Genomic DNA, 15,983 nt, shown 5'->3' with positions numbered 1-15,983 from the left:
CCTGAGATCATGACCCTGAGATCACCACCTGAGCTGAAACCAAGAGTTGGCTGCCCGAACGACTGCAGCACCCAGGTACCCCTATTATCCTCATTTAAAGATGAGGTTGCAGAGGCCCACATAGTTAATAGTAGTGACAGAAGGAAGAGTTTCCCTCAAAAGCCAGAGTTTTCCCATATATTCTGGGTTGCCCCATAGAGGGAACTGGGATGCACATTATCTTTAGGGTAAATCTTTTCTTTCCTTTCGCCTCTATTTCTTCATCTCTAAAATAGGAACAATCATCCAGGATAACTTATCTGTATTACCTGGTGTATTTTCTAAGTAATGATGTTGTTTTCATAATAAATTACGTGTTCTAGAATGTGAGAGATGGAAGGGGTCTCCACTCTGGTGGTTCTCATCTCACTCTTTGTATCCCCAAGGACTCCTGTCATTATCCCTGTCTGTGAAATACATGTTTTTAGAACATTCTAAGTAAACTGGTATGTTTATTTTGGGCCATTGTTATTGACCACATACATACAAATATAGTTGTCAAGCAGCACTTCTCATTACCTGATTTAAATGGAATTATCTTGGGGCCCCTGGATGGCCCAGTTGGTTAAGCATGTACCTTCAATTCAGGTCATGACCCCAGGGTTCTGGGATTGAGCCCTACATGGGGTCTCTCATCAAGCCTTGCATTGGAGTGGAGAGCCTGCTCAGTGGAGAGTGGAGAGCTTCTGCTCAGTGGAGAGCCTGCTTCTGTCTCTCCCTCTGCCCCTTTCCCCCAGCCCTCTGCTCACACACACACACACACACACACACACACACACTTTCTCTCTCTCTATCTCAATTAAATAAATACAATCTTTTAAAAAATGGTATTATCTCTACAACAACCCTCTGCATTCAAATGCTTCCTTATCTCATCCTATTCATTTGTGATGTGAGTAAATGGGTTTTCATTAAAGTTTTGGATTATTACTAGTATACTAGTTTTATCAAGTGTAGCATACTTAGAGGGGAAGGAGTTGTCTACACTGGCACCTGAATTCAGACCTTCCCTACAGCTGCTTCTCTGCCCCACCACTCTTTGAGGCTAAGGATGCAAACATGGTTATCCATTACCAGGCTATTAGCCATGGCAATGGGAGGAGGAGATTAATTGTAGCTGAGCTGTCAACCCAAACATATAGGTTTGGTCACTCAATTAATGACTTTTCCTAGAGATGCAGAAGGCCAGCTATTGCATTAAGGAGTGAAAGAAGGTAGGGTTCCGGGAGGAATTTTTTTTTTTTTAGTCTGTACTAAGATGCCTAAGAAGACTTTATTTTATGTAATTTAAAGATTTCTTTATTTTAGAGAGAGATAGTGTGCATGCACACAAGCGAGGGGAGGGGAGAGGAAGAGAATCTCCAGGCCAACTCGGCTGAGCCAGAAGCCTGCTGTGGGCCCCATCCCACCACCCATGAGATCATGACCTGAGCCAAAACCAAGTCCCACGCTTAACCGCCTGAGCCACCCAGGCCCTCCATGAAGACTTTAAACGTATGTGGTGATCACTAATATATAATCCTTGTGTTCCCCTGATTCATAAAGAATCTCATATTTGGTGATTTTTTCTTCTATTGTATTTGGGAAATCGCAGAATTTGAAGGCATTGGAAGTATTTTTGTTGCCCCGCTCTCCTCTCAACAAAGATGAAAACCAACTGTCTTTATAAAGCCCCTCGTTACTGGAGATCTCGTAGGGAGGGAGAGGCTCTGGGGGTTGAAAGATCATGAGGAGAAGAGCTCCGCTGTCCACCATTCTAGTGAGGAGACTAATCTAGCATTCAGCATTTCTTCTGCTTCTGCATAAGGCCTGTTTTGACTAGCATATCAGAAGGTCCAGAATGGCTGCCAAAAAGACCTTGTAAATCTGCTCCATTTGGGATGGAGGCTGCAGTGATAACAGAACCCCTAATGCCACCTGAATGGGGAGGTCCTGGTGAGATACGAATGGTTGGGGCTGTGGTAGGATATTCTTTTCCTCTGTTGTAGGTTATTCTAGAATAGCCCCCAATATATCACACTACATATATGACCTTGTGTAATCCTCTCTGACACTAACTCTAGGCTGCTTTGACTAATGGAAAGTGGGTTTGGGTGTTGTGACTTGTGTTCACTCTCTTGGAGCTCCGAGCACCACATAAAGAAATTCAGCTATCTTTCTAGAGAACTATTTGGGAAGAAGGATCCTGGCAGGTGAGTGAACACCAGGAGAGAAAGGCCCAGTGTCCATCATCCCATCTAGGGGACTCAGTATGTGAGTGAAGTCATCTTAAATGATAACCGCAAGATCCAGTCCAGCTGACACCAGGGCTGTTCAGGGTTGAGCTAACCTGAGTTCAGCCAATTTACATAATAATGAAAATTAATTTTAAAAATTGCTGCTTTAAGTCACTCAGATCATTTGCTATGCAGCAAATACATGCAGCATATATTTATAAATATGTAAGAAATGTATAGTAAATCTCTATATGTATATAGGATATTTGTGTGTGTGTGTGTGTATGCCTGATGCAAAATAAGTGTTTAGAAGTGTTAGTGGTTTCTTTCTTTATTTCTATGCTTTCTTAGATAGCCACAGAGCAGGTAAAGGGAGAAGGACGCTGAGGGGACCTAAGCTATGTATCACAACAATTCACCACCCAGGACATCTTCCTAAAGTTAAAGATATTTTGCCCTCTTGCTTTCTATTGGGCTAGAGGTAGCTGAGAGCAAGAAGAGAAAAGCTTCCTGCTTTAGAGATATCTGAGAAATGAAACCACTAAATTAATACTTGCTGAGGGATTGACCTCTTCAGGCTATTAGCAAGTCCACTAACCTGATGGTCTCAGAGGTTCTTACTCCTGAAATCACCCCTCGCTCTTCTGTGCTAATCTTTCATCTTGCTCAAATGCAAAAGTTGTTTTGACTATTATATATATATATATATATATATACACACACACAATATAATATTATATATTTAAATTTTTACATGTGGAGACTTATGTTTATAATGCACCATGCAAATACAATGATTTTATTTCATTTAATCATAATGTGAACCAAATTTACACACATTCACAGGCTGTTTTGAAGGTGAAGAAAAGAGGTGAGGATCTCCCAAGAGTCTACAGTCAGCTAATTGAAGAAGATCTGGACTAAATCCCACACTTCTTGCCCTCAGCCTTCTACTCACATAGCTGAGACCGTGTCATGGCCCCAGATGCCTCTGTCCAAATCATGGGCATGCACTGTGCTCTGTGAAAGGGGTGCTGGTGCATACTTTGTCCAAGGAAGTCCCCAGATCTCACTTGCTGTCATCAGGGCCAACCATCCAAAGGCCTATGCAGAGGCTTTGCCCAACAGGAGACGAGCTCAGGATAGGAGCTCAGGATAGGAGACGAGCACGGAGGCTTGGGTTTCACGTAGGCTGGGAGAGATTACAACCAGGGGAGTGGCCCTTCAGTGTGACCTGTCTGGCTTCTTAGTCATTGTTGGCTCTCCTGCAGCAGTGGGAGCCAGCCTGACCTATCCTCTTATTCCCGGTGTTTCCCACTGTACATGGTTGTGGTAGGCGCTCAAAGTTTCCTGAGGCAAGGACATCTATCTGATCGACACCTGTCTGTGAGGCTCGGTGAGTACTCCCTTCCCTCCGCTTGGGCCACTAGGAGGACAGATGCTGTTGAAATTTTCCTTTTTTGTTCTTGGTCTCGTGTCTCTTACTGATTTATTTCTTTCTATTTTATTGTTTTCTTTTTCTCCCTCTCTCCCTGCCCACCTCCACTTTCTTTTTTACAATACAAGATATCTTAAATGTAAATTTTATGATTAATTTTGTAAAGAAGACTGGCAAATCAGACAAAACTGATCACATTTTTTCCCTTCTGACTCCCTGGGGCTTATTTGTCTCTTGGATGGCAGATACCAGGGGAGGAGGCCTCAGCCTCTTAGCCTAAGGCAGGGACAGGCACAAGTCCATCTGCATCCTGATGCCTCTCAGTCCCAACTAGGAAGAAATCCCGTGGATTGGTACATGGTCTTTCAGTGCAATGGCTTTCCTTGTTTTGTGATATGGCTGATGAACTCATGCTTAAGGGCAACGTTGTCGTGCTGCTAGTGAAACTAGTTCAATCACAGAGCACCCTGCTGCAGGACAGAGGTTTGCCCAATGGATCTGGCTCCTTCGGCAAAAACCTTTGTTGGGCACGCTGGTTCCAGAGGGATCATAGTTTCTTGCTGTTGTTGACAACTTATTTTTAATTTTTATTCTTCTTTAAGTAATCTTCATGCCCAACATGGGGCTCAAACCCACAACCCTGAGATCAAGAGTCACATGCTCTACTGACTGAGCCAGTCAGATACCCTAGGGTCATAGATTTTTAAAACTCTGGCTGGGGTCGGCCCAGCCAGGGCTCTCTACGGATATAGGACAAAGGAGCACCAGAGCACCAGTCCACATGGCATCACAGAACAGTGCTAGTCTCTGCGTGGGATGGCATGAACAGAACCCTGACATCTTCAGAATATGAGTCATGTTCATGTAGAAGCTTCTTTAGAGGTGCAGCATGGATTTTAGTTCATGATAAGCCTTAGAAGAAAAGCCAAACATTGGGCTCCAACTGGGAGTCTCTCATATCTCTCTTAATGGACTGGGACTTTGACATGAGGGCCACAATGGCATAGCAGGGAGAAGATGTAGACATCTTCTTGCTCAGTTTGTGACTGAAGAAAATCTTAAAATTATCTTGTTGCAACCATCTGGGTCAGGGTATCCCATTGTCCAACAACTAACTTAGTAGTTTCCAGTCTAGACTCAGGAAAGGAGTCCCAAGAAGGAAACTTATATTTGTCATTAACTCATTAACTTCTCCACATGTTCTAGAAATACTGTTTCTAATTCTAATATATTATCTTACAATAGGGACCCATTCAGGAGACAACTTTCTGGAAGGATATGTCAGTATTTTTGAGAATCACTGGGAATGGCCCCTCCCATCCTGGAAGTTGTCTAGAAAATAAAGAAGAGAGGGGTGCCTGAGTGGCTCCACCGGTTAAGCATCTGACTTTTGATCTCAGCTCAGGTCTTGATGTCAGGGTCATGAGTTCAAGCCCTGAGTTGGGCTCCGTGCTGGGTGTGGAGCCTACTTAAAAAAAAAAATGAAGAAGAAATATGAGAAGAAAAGGATGGAGAAAGAGAGAGAAAAGAAGGAAGAGAAAAAGGTGTATAGTAGGAAAAGGTATCTGTAAAATGGAAATTATTTTTCATTTCTGAATTAGTGGAGTTCTTTACTAACTGCATTAGATGTGCCAAACTCTGTGTTAGGGCCTAAAATCAGGAAAGGAGGAGAATGTATTATGGGAGGTGCTATCCTATTTTTCTTGTACAATTCTTGTTCCAAATTTACACTTTGAACTTGTGAAGATGCCTTTACCCTAGCTCTAAAGGTACTATGGGCATCAGCCATCAATCAAACCTCCTGAGATTCTACAGGCCGGGTCAGTTCCCTGACTCCCCTTCTTTTTAATCCTACTCCAGCCTACCAAAGGAGGCTACCAGCCTAACATAGAAAAAATACATTACACAGAGGCCTAACATCGAAAAAATAGAATAAGGAGGGACCATTTGCAAAGAGGAACCCATATTCCTTTTTGTTTTTAGTCATATCCCCTTTTTTTCTTCAAACAGACATTCTCCATCTCATCACCTCCCACTGCTGGAAACTTGAGTCTTTGAATTTCTTACTGTTCAAAAATTTGCAGATTGTTAAAGTATTTCGTTAAGTTCTTTCTGTTTTTTTTTCCCCTCTGCTTCACTTGCACTGGATTGACTTTCTCTCATTTTTAGTCTTACCTGATTGCTGCCTCTACTCTATGTCAGCTAACAACCTGAAAAAACACAGAGGTCATCCTGTGAGATCTCAAAAAGAATGAGTGTTGTGTAAGGGACACTAAGTTTCTAGAATCTTGTGTTAGTTCACATGTATGCTGTTTTCCACACACCTGTTATTTATATTCCCAGTGGTTGTTATTTCACTATGTAAAATGGGAATTTTATCTTTATTTATAAACCAGCTGTTTGTGGACTGAGCATTCTATTTCTGAAACTGTGACTCATAGGGTATATTAAGATCCCCAAGTAGCTTATGGGAAATTAGAGAAACCAGATGCATGGTAGAAGTAATAACATTTGTATGAACGTGGTTTTGTGGGAGTTTAAGGGATGGAGGAAGTTATTTTCCCTATTGTATCCAGGAATGCTTCCAGGAGGAAGCTCCATCTGAGCAAGGCAATGAGGATGAGCAGGGGTTTGCTGGGCAATAGGGAAAAATGGGCAACCTTGATAAATGGATTGATACGGAAAAAGGCACAAAGGGGAGGAAGGTCTAACTGCTAAGATATACATGTTAAATCACTGATCCAGCTCCTAAGTGAGAAAAATTGGAATTAGAATCTTGAACTAGTATAATATCATCTTCCAACAGAACTAACCCATATCATTTTTTTTACTATCTTTCTATATTCTTATTATCTGAAAATGCAATCATGTTATTGACGTCCTTAAATATTAAATATGGACATAAACTTTGACCTGGACAGGACTGAATGCAGAGCTAGTCATCTGCTTTGTCATCTTGTTTTGTCAAATTCCTCAATTCCTTTGATTATTAAGCGAGTTTATTCACGTACGTGGTATGTGAAGCATTTTGATAGGTGATAAGGATGTAAAAGTGAATTAGGAACAGTGTAATGCTGTCATGCTTGTAGTCTCTGTAATGCTAGTAGTAATGGTTCTAGTCTCAACCGGTAAAGAGCTGAACTTGAGTGTTTGAGAGGCAAAGCCCACACACTGCAGTCAGAGGGGGTATAGCCAGCTCAAGAGCCTCTCTGATTTGCTTATTCAGTAGGTTTTGTTGTTGCTTGTTTTTTTTTATTTTTTAATAGGAGTTTTGAAGTTAGTGGTAACTTATCCAAATGGGAATTTTCACATAGAAAATTTGCATTCTGGCTTCCTTAAAAGTAGCCAAATGTACGGTCACCACTACCTCAATGTAACTATCAGCTAGGGAGTCTTGCTAAAACTGAGACTGAATCAGCTTCTAACATACTACTCTCCTGGTGGAATCAGAGTAAATGAAATAAATTGTTGCAAGAATTACTTCTTTATTAACTCTATGAAAAATATGAGGAACATCTCTAGTGAGCGATTCGAAACACTTCCATAATGATGAAAATATGGAGCCTGCTTGGTTTTGAGCAGAATTGGATAAATCTGACCAAATCTTTGACCTTGGGCTTCCATTTTTTCCATAATGTCTTTGGGTCTTTCCTTCTTCTGTGAAAACGTTTTCCAGGTAACGTTTGAGTTTAAAGCTTGAGATAAAACTCTGTAAATATGAAATCTGAATGACGAGTAGGAAGTGAGATGATTGATGTAAAGTGGGGCACAAAAATATTTAAAGCATGAACTGTCGTGTGTTTATTTTAATGCAAATGAATAATCAATACGCTAAATCTCCAGTTTCACATGTTTCATTGCTTAGAACTAAACTGCGTGAAAAAGTGTGTTGATAAAAATAGGAAATGTTAATTAATAATACAGATGGGATGGGAGCCATGGTGCCAGTTTCCTGACGTCTGGGAGACTCTAAGATAAACAGGCTTACCTGGTCTATGCCGTAATTGTCTGGCTTCTCAATTTGAACCTGTTTGCCAACAATGCTGTTTTTCAAGAATAGTCATTACCAATGATATATTTAGTAGTTGGGTCTTTCCCTTTGATGCCTTTTCTGAGAAATTGTTGGTCCCTTAACTGTTAAGATATGTTCATCCCCCAAAGCCAGGGTATTTTCCTGCATGGAGCATCATGCCCTCCTCTCTCCTACTTGCCTCATATCCTTCCGTCAAGAGGGACAAGCTGCATTGTCTGCTAAAGTGCGTGAGCTTTTTAAGAAGGGCTTGACTCACAGCCCTACTATTCACCTACTACGTCATGACCTCAGACAAGGTGTGTCTTTTCTGCCCGGAAAACAGTAAAATTCTTTCCAGATACACAGACTTAGGTCAGACTTAAGTCTGACGGTGGGTTACTCTAGATCCTAAGCACAGGTAAAAACACCAGGACGTGCAGAGAGTGTAACCTACTCAACAGCATCATCGGGGGGCTTAACCCCAATTGCCCGGTGTGAAACAGGTACGCCGAAGAGGCCGCGTCTCCTGGTTCATTTCCAATACTCCACAAAGCATACAAATTGTGAGTGATGCTGAGATATTTTAGGCTGCACTGAACCCATCCATCAAAGCTTCCTTTTAGGTTTAATGAGTTTTAGGCCCTTGTTTTCCTATTAGACCAGAGGTTGAACCCTACTGGAGTTAGGCAAGGAGGGAAACTACCCCACGGATGTTTGTTGACTCCAGGGCGTTAGCCAACCACCACTCTTCACACCTGGACAGGCTCAGGGGCGTAAGATCACCCTGTAGTCTCCTGTGCTGAACCTTTCTCTTGCTCAATTGAAAAACAGCTCTGAGGGATACGGATTTGCATGTTGCCTTCCATGTAATAGTTACATGATTTCTTGATCATCTTAAAGCAACAATAACAAAGCAACAATAATAAATAGACATGTTGCATTAGTCAGGTTTCTCCAGAGAAACAGAGCCAAGAGGATACACATAAGAGATTCATTATAAGGAACTGGTTCACGCAATGATGAAGGCTGGCAGGTTCTAAGACCTCACAGGTGATTCGGCGGCCTGGAGATGCAGGAGAGTTGGTGGTGTAGTTCCAGTCTGAAGGCAGGCAGGCTTGAGACCCCGGGACAGCTGATGCTCCAGGGTAAGTTAGGAGGCAGAAAGCAGCCCATGTCCAGTTGAAGCCCATCAAGGAGGAGAATTCTGTTTCATTTGGGGGAAGGGTCTACCTTTTTATTCTATTCAGACCTTCAAGTGATTGGATGAGGCTCACCCACATTAGGGAGAGCACTCTGCTGTACTCAAACTTTAAGAAAAAAAAAAAAAAAACAAAGAGGGTGGGTGTTTGGCTGGCTCAGTCAGGAGAGCATGTGGCTCTTGATCTTGGGGTTGTGAGTTCGAGCCCCACATTGGGTGTAAAGGTTACTTAAATAAATAAACTTTAAAAAATGTATTAATCTTACCCCAAACCATCCTCACAGAAATATCCAGAATAATGTTTGATCAAATATCCAGGCACCCTGTGGCCTAATCAAGCTGACACATAAAATTAACTATCACATAAGTATACATACAAACATATGTGTATATATAATAAATTTTGTTTCAGGTAGCCAGGCTATTTCTTCTGGATTTAGGTATAATCTTTTAAGAAAATCAGATTTACATTAGTAGAAAAATTCAGAAACACGAGTTGCATTTTCCATAGACACTCTTCACACACACATACCTACTCATTTCTTTTATCAGGGATTCAGAGAACTACAGAGAGTCTGAGCTGGAAGGAATTTGTCAGGTCTTTCTCTCTAAGTCTTTCATTTAGGAGCTGAGGACCAGAATGGGGGTGTCGTTTGTCTAGCTGACACAGGACATTTGTCTAGCTGACAGAACTGGGAATTAAATACATGGCTCCTTGATATGAGGATTCCACTGAGGCTGTGTGGCAATTAGACAAACGCGGTGGGTCTACGTGCAACCTGTAGAGGTCTCCAGGTAGAGGGATGGAGGGAAGGAAGGAGGCAGGAGCTGGGACTGGGTGTGCAAGAGGAAGGAGGATATGACTTGGTGAACTCCTCAGGGGAGTAGAGTGAGGAGAGAAGAGAATGGGAGAGACTGGGAAGGGCTGAGGGCCTGGGGTCTGGGGAAGGAGGGACTGAAACCAGGGGGATTGAGACACAGGTGCCCTACTCTCTGCCTCTTCATTTCCTCTTCGGGGACAGAAAACATGACTCAGATGTGGGTCCTCTTCCTACTCTCTTCTGGACCAGACTGTCTTCTTCTAGGCCAAGAACGGTGTGATCAACCCCCCAGACTCCTCAGCTCTACCACTGGGGATACGAATGAGAAGCCCTCCCCTCTATGGCAGGGTGGGTTCTCCACGCTCAGCAGCACTTGGCACAGGTGACCACTCCTCCTCCTTGGTGAGGCTTCTTATGACAGAAGCCAGGATGAAAAGCACCCTGAGATCAGTCCTGGCGCCCCCAAGGCAGACAGTCAAGCCGCAGGCTGGTTTCTCGAACGCCACTGTGGCTCTTCTGTGACCTCACAGAGCATTTGTTTTCAGCCCCTTCCAGAAGTTCCTTCTCTTCTTCCCGGTACTTGGATTTGGGGGAGCCCCAGGGTCAGTATGTCCTTTCTCCATCTACACACACTGATCTTACCCAGTCTCAAGGCTTTAAATGCCATAGAGATTTCAACAGTTCCCAAATTCATACCTTTAGGCCAGCTCTCTCCTCTGGACTTCAGACTCATATTTCCAAGTGTCTGCTGGACATCTCTGTCAATTCAGTTTAATAGACCTGTCACGTCAAACTTACTATGTCCCAGACGGGAAGACTGACCTTCTCTTCTCTTCCTCTCCTACAACTGCTTCTCCAGTAACATTCCCCTCCTTGGTCAACGGTAATGTCATCCTTTCCATTTTGAGGCCAGCAGTTCCGGGGCTGTTCTTGATTCCTTTCTTTTTTTTTTTTTGTCCCCCTTCCAGCCTGTCAGTAAAGTCAGTTGTTTTCACCTTCAAAACTCATGCAGCGTCTAGCATCCAGCCGTCTCTAACCTCCTCCACTGTTACCACTTAGTCCGAGAGACCATGTCTTCCCACCAGGATCATGATAAAAGTCTGGAACCTGGACTCCCTGCTTCTACCCTAAACTTCATCACAGCAGCCCGAGCAATCCTTTCCCACTAGAACTCAGGTCATGCGCATGACCTCGGCTCGCCAGCAGGTGGCTCCCGGAGCTGCCTCGGCGGCGCGCTCGGAAACGGCGGAGCAGTGCTGGGCTTCAGAGGACGCGCGCTCGCTGTGGGCCCCGAGGTCCCCCCCACCCCGCGGAGGAGGCCTCGCGCCGTCAGGTCAACTGGGCCGCTGCCCTGGTGGCTTGACCTCCCGCCTTTGTTCGGCCTTTGCATTGCCGGGTCCTTCCCACCGCTATGGAGAGGCGGCCCTTTAAGTCTGTATGACTGCATTACCTGTGCAAATGGAAATGTAAATTAAACATCAAAAAAGCAAATCTAGTAAAAAGGATGTTTTCCTTTGGTCCTTGTTTGTTAGATTCTAATTTTCTTATCCAGACACAGTTCAGGGTTTGTTTTTTTTGTTTTTTGTTTTTTTTTTTTTATCCTTTCAGTCTTTACACAGTCACATATGTTACACACCTTTTAAAGCTTGTTAACATATATATGTGCACGTGTTTCTCTCCTCTTTTTCCCTTACAAATACATTTCACAGGCAGTTTATTGCACCATTACTTATTTCCCACTAAGAATGTATCTTGGCATACTGGCATCCTTCATGCAGTAGCAAAAGCCTACTTCCTTCTATTTGTATGGTTTTCTGGGTTTTTTGTTTGGTTTGGTTTGGTTTGGTTTGGTTTTCTGTTTAAGGATGTATCATTATATTTTAACCAGTCCCATATTCAGAAAATTCTGTTTGTTTCCAAACTTTTACTTGTATAAACAAGCTAGAACCCTGGAACAAAACAGTAACATCAAGTCCCACATACTTATCCGTAGTGCACGTGCTGTCTTCCTTGGAGGTAAGTTCTGAAGTTCCTGCATGGGAGAGGGGACAGGGTGCTGTGGGTTGACAACAGAAAACCCTTCCAGATGCACTTGCTGCTACTGGACCTAATGAAGCCTAGGAAAAGTGAACATTTTTGGCACAACATATTATTATTATTAGTAGTAGTAGTAGTAGTAGTAGTAGTAGTAATGGGTGTCGGAGAAGTCAGTATCAATTGGATTAAACTCTGGTCTTTTAATACTGGGGAGAGTTACAGTAATAGTCATTTTAATATATAGTGGACAAGGGATACATGGGTGGCTCAGTCAGTTAGGCATCTGCCTTCGGCTCAGGTCATGATCCCAGGGTGCTGTGACCGAGCCCTGTGTCAGGCTCCCTGCTCAGTGGGGAGTCTGCTTCTCCCTCCCTTCTGCCCCTCTCCTGTGCTCATGCTCTGTCATCTGTCATATATATAAATAAAATCTTTTAAAAAATTAAAAAAATATATATGGTGGACGAACAGAGATGCTAGCTAGGATGGCCAACTAACTTATTTTTACATTCATTATGAGCGTATTCTGGAGCAAATTGTAAAGTTCCCATTTGTAAAAGAATTTACCTAAATTACCTCATTTAACCCTCACAATAGACTATAAGGCAGGGTTGAGTGTCCCCAACTCCGAGGCTGTCTGAGGCCCCGACAGGAATGTGATAGCAGGTAGAAGCCCAGGGACAAGCGTCTACCCCAAAGCTTGAGTGTCCTTGGCTGCGGCCTGTGCTGGGGGAGGCCGCCTGTGCGGGAGGGTTAACTAACCTAAGTTCCATCCATCAGGCGCCTCGGGTTCTCATCCACTCTCACACACCAGCCTTGCCAGGGTCTTGTTTCTAAGTAGTAATGTTTCCTTAATAGTCTATTTACAGAATGTGAGAGATAGGGGCGCCTGGGTGGCTCAGTGGTTGAGTGTCTGCCTTGTGCTCGGGTCAGGATCCGGGGCCCTGGGATCGAGCCCACGTTGGCCTCCTGCTCAGCGGGGAGTCTGCTTCTCCCTCTCCCTTTACCCCTCCCCCTTCCTCTCTCTCTCTCTCTCATAAATAAAATAAAATCTTTTTTAAAAAAAGGGCTTTCTCTAAATCTTTAAGGGGCCATCGTGGTAAGTCCCGTTGGTGCTAAGGGTTTTTTGTTGACTGCCATTTTCAGGTCTCCATCCTTGAACAGATTGTGAAATTTATTGAATACTTTTTCTGCATCTAATGAAACGGTCATATAGTAACTCCCAATCAGTCAGTGGTGTGGAATGGTATAAAATTTCTGGATGTAAGCAACTCCAGTTTCCTTTTCAACGAATGAAACCTTGATCTGGGCCAGAAGCGGCAATTTACAGGCAATTGCTCATAAAATTTCAACCGGGCAACTGGCATTAGGATCATGTGAGGACAGTAAAATTAGTTAATACATACCAGGGACAATTTCATTTGATAGCACCAATAAAGTAATCAATAAGATAGAATAATCAGAAGCAGCTCAACTGATTAGCACCAAATTAAGAGGTTTTTTTTTTTGTTTTTGTTTTTTTTTTTGCTTCTCTTTATCTAAATCATGTAATTACCTCTTCCTTCTTTTTCATAAAAACCCATAGCTCTCCCCCCACATGAAGTGGCACTTTTCTGATTATTCTGGAATCTGTGCTCCCCGAATTGTAACTCTGAGACCCCAAATAAAAGTCTTTGTTCCTTTTAAGTTTCACTTTCTTTTCCTGGTTAACAATGGAGTGAATTACATTAATTGATTTTAGAGTACTAAACGAACGTTGGCTTAAATCCTTTTTAGTTATGCTAAATTATTTTTTTTATATATAACTGAGTTGACTTTGCTAATATTTAAGGATATTATTTTGCATTTGCGTTCATGAGTGAAATTGGTATGTATTATTATTATTTTTTGTATCATCTTGTCTGATTTTGGTATCCAAGTTATAAGTTAGCCTTCAGAAATGACTTGAGGAGTATTCCTTCTTTTTCTATTTCCTATAATTGGAATTGTGTATTATTTTATTATTTACAGAACTCATCTGTAGTGGTGTCTGGCCCTAACATTTTCTTTGTGACTATTTTCAATTTCTGTTACAATTTTTTTTAATGGTTATGGAGATAATGAGTTTTCTATTTCTTCTTGAGATAGCTTTAGCAGGGTGCATTTTGATCTAGGAGTTTATCCATTTCATCTAAAGTATTTAGATGTATTAGCACAACCAGGTGTTGTATGGAACTGTTGAATCACCACATTGTACCTTTGAAACTAATGTTACAGTGTATGTTAACTAACTGGAATTTAAATTAAAACTTAAAAAAATAAATATATCAGCATGAAGCTATTCATAATCTGTTTAATATTTGGAACAACATCTGATTTCTTTTTTTTTAAGATTTGATTTATTTATTAGAGAGAGAGAGAGAGAGAGACAGGCAGAGGGAGAAGCAGGCTCCATGCAGAGAGCCGGACATGGAACTCCATCCCGGGACCCCAGGATCATGCCCTGGGCTAAAGGTGGTGCTAAATCGCTAAGCCACCAGGGCTGCCCCAACATCTGATTTCTGTTCTGACATTTTATTTGTACCTTTTTGTTGATAAAACTTACAGATGTCTCTCTCTTATTAGGCTTATTAAGCAAAGACTTTTTTTAGATATGCAGAAACTAAATGAGTTCATTGCCTGAAGGAAGTCCTTCAGACAGGAAAAAAAAAGACAACAAGTAGAAATAGGAATGAATTGTGTAGACAAGGAATGAAGGACATTGGAAATTGTAACTACATGACAATATGAGTTATAATCCTAAAATACTGGATTTTGTTCTCCATGAGGGAGTATGCTTATTTTCTAAACCAAAAGCTCTGATAATGTCATTTTATTTAGCCTTCCAATAAATGTCAAATGCAGTAAACTTGTCTTCAAATTAAAAAGAAAAAATCTTGGGCAGCCTGGGTGGCTCAGTGGTTTAGTGCTGCCTTCAGCCTAGGGTGTGATCCTGGAGACCTGGGACCGAGTCCTACATCAGGCTCCATGCAGGGAGCCTCTTTGTTTGTTGAGATTACAGCTGACTAGATTTGGGGGGGTTGTTTTGTTTTGTTTCAAATATTTTATTTACATATTTGAGAGAGAGAGAGCGCATGAACATATGAGGTGGGTAGGGGCAGAGGTGAAGCAGACTTTACCTCTGCCCCTTCACGAGGACTCTGAGCTGAAGCCTGCCACTTAACTGACTGAGCACCCAGGTATTCCTGTTTTGTTTTTTTAAGATTTGTGATTTTTCCAAATTTCCTAACATTTCTATGTTGCATATGTGTCACTTCTCTAATTAGAATTTTTAAAAAAATATTATTTAGGATATTGGCTCCTTAAATCAGATGTTCTGAGATCCTTTACAGCCTCACCAAATCCTCTTCTTGCTGTAATGAGAATCACACATTTGCCTAAAATTTTAGACTCCTCCTCCAGGTGGGTGATAATGATAGAGCAATGTTTGGAATCCCTGGGTTGCTCAGAGAATTCTTGGCTGATTTTTGTGGGGCTAGTTCACTTCTTTCTCCCCAAGGAGACTTCAAGGAAAATGCTTCACCCTCTAGATAACTATATTTTTAAAAAATTATTTATTTGTTTCTTTTAGAGGGAGAGAGAGAGAGAGAAAGAGAGAGAGTAAGCAAGTGAGTGCCAGGAGGGGCAGAGGGAGAGGGAGAGAGAAACTTAAGCAGACTCCTTGCTGGATGTGGAACCCAATGTGCAGCTTGTTCTCAAGACCCTGAGATCTAGACCTAAGCCCAAACCAAGATTTGATCATTTAACCAACTACACCACCCAGGCGCCCTAATTGCAATTTTTAAAAAATTGTAAAAATTGTCTTTGGGATTTTGATAAAAATTGCATTGGAACTGTAGATTGATTTGAGTAGTATGAACATCTTAACAATATTAATTCTTCCAATCCATGAACGTAGGATGTCTTTCCATTTATTTGTGTCTGCTTTAATTTCTATCATCAGTGTTTTATAGTTTTCAAGATATACGTCTTCTACCTCTTTGATTAGGTTTATTCCTAAGCATTTTATTCTTTTTAGTGCTGTTGTAGTGGGATTGTTTTCTTAACTTCCTTTTCAGATGGTTTGCTGTTGGTGTATAGAAATGCAACTGATTTTGTATCCTGTAATTTTAATGAATGTTTATTAGTTGTATCAGTTGTGTGTGTGTGTGTATGTGTGTGTGTGTGGCCTTTAGGATTTTCTGCA

The 15,983-nt window shown here is 41.9% G+C and overlaps 1 protein-coding gene across 6 annotated transcripts in view; it reads left to right on the top strand.

Annotated features, from left to right (window-relative positions):
• Positions 1-3,301: 3,301 nt before the first annotated feature.
• RNASE1 (ribonuclease A family member 1, pancreatic) overlaps positions 3,302-15,983 on the top strand; it is a 44,847-nt gene continuing 32,165 nt past the window's right edge. Inside the window, exons 1-3 of one of the 6 annotated variants that reach the window (XR_013350501.1) lie at positions 10,269-10,326; positions 10,427-10,607; positions 10,737-11,215. Coding sequence is in view for 2 of the 6 variants with exons in the window: in XM_077845456.1 (XP_077701582.1) it covers positions 3,579-3,651 (73 nt within the window). In the remaining 4 variants the exon portion in view is untranslated. Of the gene's footprint in view, positions 3,652-10,268; positions 10,327-10,426; positions 10,608-10,692; positions 11,216-13,497; positions 13,626-15,983 lie in introns of those variants that run through there. The other 5 variants (XR_013350500.1, XR_013350502.1, XR_013350503.1 and 2 more) reach the window with 5 other exon arrangements.

This window comes from Canis aureus, chromosome 13, assembly GCF_053574225.1.
Source record: "Canis aureus isolate CA01 chromosome 13, VMU_Caureus_v.1.0, whole genome shotgun sequence".
Taxonomy (NCBI): Eukaryota; Metazoa; Chordata; class Mammalia; order Carnivora; family Canidae; genus Canis; species Canis aureus.
The sequence above is the reverse complement of the archived record's forward strand: the minus strand, read 5'-3'. Positions and strand labels throughout refer to the sequence as shown.